Raw genomic sequence first — 9,552 nt, forward strand, 5'->3', positions numbered from 1 at the left:
GATCAGAGTTTCGTAGGCTTCAGAAACTTGCTTGAATTTACGAGTGGCGTCTTCCTTCACTTGTAGTGGCGAATGCATGTGCTTGTCGGGGTGAGTTTCCATTGCTAATTTCCGATACGCTCGTTTGATTTCTTCCTTGCTCGCGCTTTCTGGTAACCCTAATATTTTGTAGTAATTCATTTTGGAGGAGATGGAGATGACGGTTGTTAGAATTTGGCCGGGATTTTCTAACTTATTTGGATTGTGTTATACTTCAAAAAGATTTTCTTGCAGGAGAAGTTTTGCAGTCTTGTCCACCAATCAAACTACCCATCATTAAGACTTAATGTATTATACTATTTGACTACATCTATGCACACGTTTTATTTAGTTACCATTATTATAGTATTACACGATACAAGAATAGCAATGCAACTCAATACAATTTGTTTCTTTTATACAAGGATGCATCGATGCTCTACTCCCTTAGCAAATTCCTTCTATCTGTCCCTTCTGTTTTTGTCACAAGTTTGAGCAATTCTGATTGCAACTGAAGATCTCAGCTCAGCCATTTGCAAATTGCAATAGCTTATATTCCGTCTCAGAAGGTATGACGCAGGGTGTCCAGGAGCAATTTCGAACACATCGGCAAAAGCAAACAACTATACAGCAGAACCCCTTCATCTTTTGTCATCAAATGCTTTAGCTTTTTCTACAGATTCCACTGCTTCTTCAAACGATTTCTACACTCGAATATCACAAAGAAGACTTCTTAGGGAAAATTATTCAGCAGTTTACTGCCTACTAAATATAACAAAAACTAAAAGGACTGCATGACGAAATTCAAGTCTTATATAAATTTACACAGAAACAATATAAATTACAGAAACAAGAAGATAAGATGCATGAAATTGAAAAATAAACTGCAAAAGTTAAGAATCACTGCCTGCTCGCATGTCAAAAGATTCAATTAATCCCAAACTACGACCTGCCCGAGGTAACCAGTTTGGCAGACCTCTCAGAAAGCATATTGAAACAGAAAATGATATATTTTTTTGAAACTGTAAAGAAGGGTTTCAAAAAAAAAAAAAACATATGTAACGGGATTGAAAACAGATATCCATAACTCACTGACTGTCCTAGATAAGCTATCCACATTAACTCAACTCACAGCTTCATGAATGCTGTATGAACCATAGGTTGATGGGTACATAAGAATCTGGGAGAAGACAAGAGTTCTTGAAAAGAAATTCTATATCAAGTAGCACTGTGAAATTAGAGAATCATATCTAATCCTATAATTGAAACAAGGAAAAAGGCGGACCAAATTTATAAAGTGAGGGCAGTACTAAAAACTTGGACTACATTTCTTTTTCTGGTTCATAGTCAAATAGTTTGGTCGTTAATCTCTATGCAGCTGATCAACGAAAATTGTGTAGATAGTGATGGAGAGAAGGAAGAGAAGTCATACCCCAGAATTTTGCATCTTCCATAGTGCCTCCCCACCTGCATCAACTACATATGTTGCACCTAGCAATACACTGCAGAGAAATATATATCAGCGATGTTCAGAGAAGATTTTAACTGGGTCAAAATTGAGGTAAATAACTTATCCATAACAAAAACATTGAGGTAAAATAAAAGAACAAAATGATGTTTTAATGAATCAAGTTGTTTCACATTAATCATGGAAGTTTAACTAGAAATACACAGATTTCACCTAAACACAATGGATGAGATTGGACAGGTCAATGGGACAAATTTCAAATGCCAGATTTTCGTGCATATCCACCGTACTTATGAAAATAAGATGCAAGACAAAACTTTCTGGTATACAAACTAGCTTTGTGAATATGGTGGTCTTTGAACTCTTCAAGCCCTCAAATCAATTCTAAATTTGAACATAACAGTTTTACATCACAAATAATACAGCACAGAAATTCTCACGGAAGTTCCTAGAACAAAAGTAAACCCTCAGCAAGATCGTTCATCTTTGTTCAAGCTATAGGCTCGTATTTGATCTTGATGACTGTTCCATCGGAAGTATCTCAGAAACTACCAATAGTATTCAACATTCACCCAAGAAATAGGTGTTTTCCCTTGTTTGATTGTCTCCCTTTTAACCCATAACATACAGTAAAACTGTTCAGGAAAATGCCAATATCCTACAGTTCCCTCATTTCAAACACATCAAAATTGAACTGGAAGATCAGAATCGTTGAATATCCCACATTCAAAGCTTGCAACAAGACTAATTCATGAACCTTGGTAAGCCACAAATGCAAAAGTAGAAGTAACACAAAGATTCTGACTTTTAACTGCAATTCACTTATTTAGTCAATGGTTATTATATCCAAAAGAAAACATACAGAGAAGAATAAAACTTCAAATTAAATGGAAAAACAACTGCAGTTGATATGGCGTACAAAACACCACATACCAGTAAATGCAGCAACTTACAATATCTAATTGTTCAAAGCAACCATACAATTAAATACATGTTCATTTTCCTTCTTTTTTTTTTTTTGGGGCGGGAGGGGTCAAGTATTAGAAATATATTTACAATTATACAACACCAAATGCTGCAGAAAGACAGCTTCTAACATACTAGTAGGAAGAATACCAACATATAGGTCTAACACAATCCCATATAAGATGACGATTAGAACCTAAGACTCGTTAGTCTCAGCACCTCCACTTTGACTTCGGTAAACTACTATAATCACATATTCACATGTGACATGACTCAACCACTAGGTCTAATGGAACAAAAACGCCCTAAAAGATCACAGCTTTTGCACAATACATATCGCCTCAAGAACTATAAACGAATTCAATACTCCCTCTTCCCCAATTTATATGACAATCTCTATTTTATAGTGTTCCGAAGTACTTTTATGAAACTATTCAAGCTTTAAATGTTTGATGTGATTTTTCTTTTACTTCACTAATTGAACATAAATTTCATAATTTCCTACTATCATTAATATGAGTTAAAAGACAAAATCATTGAGTATTTGGAATGAAACAAGTGCAATTTGAGCAAAATGGATATCGAGCATTCATATAGTGTCAAATTAGGCATCGGCCTAACTCACACTCCAAAAGCTAGCTCAAAAGGAGAAGGATTGCTCAAGCCTTATAAGGAGCCCAGTGATATCGTCCGACACCGATGTGGTATATTCTCTTTCATATAGCCACAACTTAAACAAATTCTAGACTGAAGCACAACTATTTTGTTGTTGTTGTTGTCATACTACTATTAATAAAACTCAGAGATAATAATAAAAACCAGACCTGAATTATTATTATTTTTCCGCGAGTTTCACAACCAAACTATCAATTCTTCCTTTTTCCTACCCGAACTATCACCATCATGTATTTAAAACACACCTAATTGATAGTTCAGGTACGAAAACAGAACAACTAATAGTTGGAGTGTGAAACTCGCGAAAAAAATAATAGTTCAGGCAATGGCGGATCCAAAATTTCCATCCATGGGGTTCGAAAAAAATAACAAAAGCTAAATATAAAAAATAATGTTGTCGATGGGAATCAAACCTAGGACGCTAGAGATAATTTTGTACACCATGGACCACTTGATCTAACCTTTTCCATTTGTTCAGGGTATTCAAAAGTTAATATAGGTACATAAACACAGAAAATCTACCCTATATATACACTGTAATATTTTGCCAAGGGTGTTCACCTCCGCCCCTGAGTTCAGGTGTGTTTTTGACCTTTTAACTCTAAAAATTAAAACTCCGTGTCAATCAAATACCATCATTTAAAAATGGATGTAGAGAACACAAAAAACAGTAGGAAAGAATAAAGGGGGATTACCCAGCAAGAGCAGCATTAAGGAGAAACGCCCTTGTTGTCATGTACCGTAAAACCATCTCAAATTTGGTAACAATGCTAGCTGAACCTCCATAACTATAATTATTCCTATTATAACTGTTCTGATAATTATTATTATTACGGTAATAATAATAATCACTATTACCGCGGTAATTACTCCCAGAATTGCGGTAACTATTATTATAACGGATGTTATAATCAGCGCGTTTGCGATCATCGATCAGAGTCTCGTAAGCTTCAGAAACTTGTTTGAATTTGAGTGTAGCGTTTTCCTTTAATTGATTCGAAGAATGTGCGTGTTTATCAGGGTGAAATTCCATTGCTAATTTACGAAACGCTTGTTTAATTTCTTCTTTGTTCGCGCTTCGTGTTAACCCTAATATTTTGTAGTGATCCATTTTTTTTAGCTACGGTGGATTTTGGTGTCTGAGAGAAAATTGGGTTAATTTGGAGGATATGGAAATGGCGGTTTCGGAGTTATGTATGTGATATCGTGGAGCTTCCATGGCCGTGAGCTATTTGTCAATTCATGTAAAACGTTAATATCACTTGATTCGAAGGTTGTTGTATTAATCTATCAGAAATTAGTTACACCTCCAAATGGAAGCTAATGGGGACTTGCAAAAGATAATAATGGGGAGAAAAAAAGATATACATAAAAGACTATAAATTAGTAGACTACTTCTCGCCTATGTTAATTTAAGTGATTTAATGTGACTAAACGTAAACTTTAAGAGAATAACGAAGATTTTTGAGTTTTATAATTTTAAACAAAGAATGTGAGTAATTGTGTCAAAATGACTTCTGAATTTTATGGTGTTAAATGTTGGAATGAGAGTGATCAAATGTGAAAACAGATAGTTTTTTAAATAGAGTAAAAAGGGGAATAAAATACTTACAATTAAAACGGGGAGAGTATTTCATATTACTACTACAATGTTATAAAACTTTAAGAACAAAAAATATAGTTTAAATTGCTTAAAGGAAAACTTTTGTGGACTGGAGCTAGTGAAGTTCAAATTGTTAACTCTCGACTGTCAGAACAATTCAAGTAAGGACTTAAAAAGATATGGCAGTATTATTTACACCTCCATTCCAATTTATTTGACATAGTTTAGGTAAAAAGTTTTAAGAAATAAATAAAGACATAATATTATTAGTCTTATATATCCCATTAGAAGTGTGTAGTTATAAAATCTTCTTGTTAAAGATAAAATGAGAATTATAAAATTGATTATTTCCAAATATAAAAGTTTGAATCAGCAGGTAAAGCCTAAAAGCTACTGAGTTTCTTTTTAGGAAAATGCAACTTGCACAGAACCTCAAAGTTTAGTTCGTACTTCGTATATGCTGGAAACCTACTTAAGCTAAGCTCAATTATTCTGATCAGCTTGCGACTGATAAGTGTTGAGTTATTCTTTTTAAGGAAAAAATGACACCATAACCTTGCTAAGTGAACATTCTAAGAGGAACACTTGACTGTTGTTACTCAACTATCAATATATGGAGTTGCAAATCAGCAAAAGCTAACATTGCCTAGCAACAGAGACAATGTAGTGCAAGTAATAGAATTTCTGGATTTCAGCAGGCACATATACCACAACATAACAGCCATCCCAAACTAAACAAGTTTTCACAGACATCATGTATAAGGATAGAGGCAGTGAAAGAGTTGGATCAATTCTTAGGATCCACTAAATCATGTCGATTTCAAGTCCTCATATGAACAAGTGTTTATAATCGCCATTTGCCAGCAAGCAAACATGGTTGTAGCTATATGTATCTGCAACAGAAAAGAGGCATGTCAGAATTCATTCCTTTGAAATTTCTGAGTTATATAGCAAGCAAACAAAGTTAAGCAATATGAATCTATAGAGATGGGTAAGAGTTGTATCAAAACTCACTCATTTGCACTTTCTATGAATATATAGAGATGGGTATGAGTTGTATCAAAACTCACTCATTTGCACTTCCAATTTCATCAAGTAAAACCCTCGCTGACATGATTTCCATTTTCGATAAAAAGGAAACGGACAGTTAAATCCTAAAAGCTTTATTTTGTTGATCTCCAAGGAGGAGAAGAGCCCACTTCACACTCTCGTAATGCTATAAAGATGACCATGCTATAAAGATGACCAAGCTCATGGTGTATACACAACAACCAAATATATGAGTGATCTGTTTATAGATCCACGCTGCACAACCAAGAAATGATATACTCCTAATAACTCGCAGAAACTTTGAATGCAACTTTAGCTAGGAAAGAAAATCTAGAAGCAAATAACTTTAGGTTGCTTTTCGTCCAGCATATTTTATCAGGGAAATAGCTCGACAACTTTTATGATTCGCGACTTTAAAGCAAGTGCAGGACCGACATAAATCAAACAAAGAAAGCAATTCCAGCACCTAAAGACGTAGGGAATTAAACAAATTAAAAATATTAACAGAGTGATTTGAAGTGATACCTAGTGTGTCCCCAAAGTTGGACCACATTTCAGCACGGATAGATTGGTTACTGTCAGCGATACCTATGACCTCAACAAATGTTGTAAGAGGACCAGGGGGATTGCCTTTCACAACTATCTGCTGGTCATCTGTAGATCTCCCAATCACTGTACCGCCACCATCAGAGCGCATAACCTGAATCACAGCTCGAACCCTCCTTCCCATATGCAAGCGGAGGAGCTCAGCATTGACGAAGACTGCAGGGTTTGATGTATCCATACCTCTAAACGAAAATAGGAAAAATGAGATAAGAGTTGAACGATCAATCACGAGTATTAGCAGACTAAACACTGTTTTTCTACCATTATTATCTATAATATCACAGCAGCATCTTCATTCGTTAGTTCAGCTTTGACAGGACAATTGCATTTGACTGGACTATTCAGTCTAAGCTATCAATTCTTCAATTAGTAGATCTATTGTTATGCAACAGTAAAATGACCAGAGTTTTGAGGGTTCATGGAATCACAGCAAATATATGGCACCAACTTAGAATTGAGAAAAATAGTTGGTCTTGTAATTCCATATTTTCCCATAAAAAGATTCTACCCAAAAAATAATAGTACTAAATTCAATAAGAAAAGAAACAGTTAAGGAAGATGAATAAAGACAATGATATGGACGTACGTGAAAAGAAGCCCGAATTAGGAGGGAAGATGGGATATAAGAAGACACAGAAGAAAATGAAAGCTGCATTCAAGACGGGGACAACAGGAAGAAGAGCGAAACAAATAAACCAACTATAGCAATAGGAAGGAGGAGGAAAGCCAGAACCCGTAACCTTATGTACCTTCTTTGCCTTTCTAAAGATCTCTTTTCACAAGGTTTCGGTCATGAACATCATGCATTCGTTTTGTTTATTAAAGACAAAAAGGCGTCTGAACATCATTTCGGAACAAACCTAATATTGACAAAAATTTATAAACACCTGAATTTTATTCTTCAAGTACTTCAGCCTATTAGGAGTGCAGAATGCATATATGCTTTATCTTAGTTTACTTTGCAGCTAGATTTTGTTTTTACCTCAAGCAAGCACCTTAAGGAATAAACTCAAAACCAAGCACGCGAGGTGCCCTTTCAGCACTTTGTGCTGTGTTTACTACTGTACTCAAAGTCAAGAAAACTTAAAATTATCTAGTTCATTCTATCAGCAGGTAAAGCCTAAACGCTACAGAGTTTCTGCGAAGGAAATGCAACTCCCACAGAACCTCAAAGTTCAGGTTTTATATGCTGGAAACCTACCTAAGCTAAGTCCAGCTACAATTTGCTGAGATATTTAAGTTGATTGAAGACTTGTGATTAAATACTTATAAGCCGCATGATGTAATATATATGTTTAGTGGTTTTATGCTAATCTCTAATGTCTAACTGTAGCAAAAGAGACTGAAGTTCTCTCTAGATTCTAAATGTGACAAGGAAAACAAAATGCCCCCGTAATACTAATGCCAAAGGAGATTATAAGAAGTTTACTTTCTGATTCATTTCTTTCCTCCCTTCCTGAAACAAGCTCATGACCTTTATATTTCCTTCATTATCCATGTCGGTCTCTTCTTTTCTCCAAGAGCATGACCTCTGTGCTATCACTGCCATCTTTCTAGTGTTTCAGTCAAAGTTCCCAACTCCATAGGGAGAACTCATAGACCTGACCACCTATCCATCAAGCTAACTGCAAGCAACCCAAAACCAGAGGTGAATTCCGGATTTTAACTCTATGGGTTCAATCTTTAAGGTTTGTATCATTTAACGTATTACAACAACATAATACCCAAGTGGGGTTTGCAGAAGGTAGGATGTATGCAGACCTAACCCCCTATCTTTGTGGGGTAGAAAGGTTGTTTCCGATAGACCCTCGGCTCAAAGCATGATCATTGAACGCATTATATGATTAAAATTATGGGTTCAGACCTACTATTGTTCCAATTTTTATACATAAATTTATATTCCGCATTCTCAAAATATCACGCTCAAATGAACCCGGTGCTATAAGGCTGCATTCTCCTCTGCCAAAAACCCACGCCTCCCTCACAACAAGGCCTTCCTCAAATGTCATTAGAACTCATAAATAACACAATGTTTCCCAGTTCTATTACAAATTTTTAACAATAATTCCTCAATCCTTCTTATCTTTCAGTAAGCAACGAAGAATTAAAGTGAATAATTTTATTTTTGCATCTATAAATAAGTGCATTGATTCTCTCTTACTTGTCTAGTCACAGTTAGCAGCAAAATACAAGGAAACACCGCAACATGACAATACTACAGCAAAACTCAACTCAGATAATGCAGATTTTAAACATTAAATCGGAGTAGGAAAACTGCAATGATCAACAAATTCTGATAATTGGTAAAGCAAAACTGGTATGCTTATAAATCACAAAGAAATAGATGATATCAACAACTTACCGGTTAGATTTCGAAGCTGATGAGTTTATTGAAATACTTATTAGACGTCGAAACCCTAGCTTTTAAATAGTGTGTGATTTTGTGAAATTTTTCTCGCGCGAAAATGCCACTTTAATTATTATTATATTCCCGCGCCCCTTATATTTTTGGCTTTTTCCATTTTTTGTACTCCATTATTCCAGATTTCCGTTTTTTTATCCTTAAATTTTTATTTTTACTAGAGCCATACTATTTAAATTACATAAATGACCAGCCGAATGTACTGGCTACACTTTTCATAGCCGGTATACGTATATTATAAACTGAATATACAAGATTTTAATCATATTATATATGAAATAAACATATATTCTAAATCCATAAACTATTTTTAATTTAAGCGGTTTAGTAGGTGGCTATTTAGGTTAATTTATATAATATTATTATTACTGTTTCTTTGTCCTTTTTGACCTACTATATTTTTGCTTTATCCTGAGCCAAAGGTCGGTTGGAAACAACCTCTATACCTCCCAAGGTAGGGATAGGGGTAGAGTCTGCGTACACTCTAACCTAGGCCTGTGCACGAATCGGTTCGGTTCGGTTTTGGCCATTATCGAGTTGAAATTTCAAATTTCGACTTTCTAAAATTTTCAATCAAACTCGATCCATTCTAGGTTCAATTCGATTCGTTTTTTATTATTTCGGTTCGGTTACACAAATCGATTTGTTCGGTTTATTCGAAATTTAAACAAGTAACTATTTCATTTCAATTTTAGAGTAAACATAACAAAAAATCATGAGATCCTAAATTTGCAGCCTTATAAC

General features: G+C 34.9%; 2 protein-coding genes across 3 annotated transcripts; both read right to left on the bottom strand.

Moving 5' to 3' along the window:
- Window positions 1–328: 328 nt before the first annotated feature.
- LOC132607303 (chaperone protein dnaJ 72-like) lies at window positions 329–4,492 on the bottom strand. The gene is made up of 3 exons (XM_060321222.1): window positions 3,823–4,492; window positions 1,451–1,520; window positions 329–722 (listed from the first exon to the last, which is right to left on the bottom strand). The coding sequence occupies exons 1-3, from the start codon at window positions 4,236–4,238 to the stop codon at window positions 660–662; spliced, it is 549 nt and encodes a 182-aa protein (XP_060177205.1). The 5' UTR covers window positions 4,239–4,492; the 3' UTR covers window positions 329–659.
- Window positions 4,493–5,320: 828 nt separating this feature from the next.
- On the bottom strand, window positions 5,321–8,906 carry LOC132607304 (replication protein A 14 kDa subunit B-like). Of its 2 annotated transcripts, none has more exons than XM_060321223.1 (3): window positions 8,749–8,906; window positions 6,306–6,568; window positions 5,321–5,623 (listed from the first exon to the last, which is right to left on the bottom strand). In XM_060321223.1, the coding sequence occupies exons 2-3, from the start codon at window positions 6,562–6,564 to the stop codon at window positions 5,559–5,561; spliced, it is 324 nt and encodes a 107-aa protein (XP_060177206.1). In that variant the 5' UTR covers window positions 6,565–6,568; window positions 8,749–8,906; the 3' UTR covers window positions 5,321–5,558. The 2 variants fall into 2 exon arrangements, with proteins under 2 accessions (XP_060177206.1, XP_060177207.1); XM_060321224.1 differs by lacking the exon at window positions 8,749–8,906 and adding an exon at window positions 7,816–7,968.
- Window positions 8,907–9,552: the final 646 nt, after the last annotated feature.

This window comes from Lycium barbarum, chromosome 8, assembly GCF_019175385.1.
Source record: "Lycium barbarum isolate Lr01 chromosome 8, ASM1917538v2, whole genome shotgun sequence".
Lineage (NCBI taxonomy): Eukaryota > Viridiplantae > Streptophyta > Magnoliopsida > Solanales > Solanaceae > Lycium > Lycium barbarum.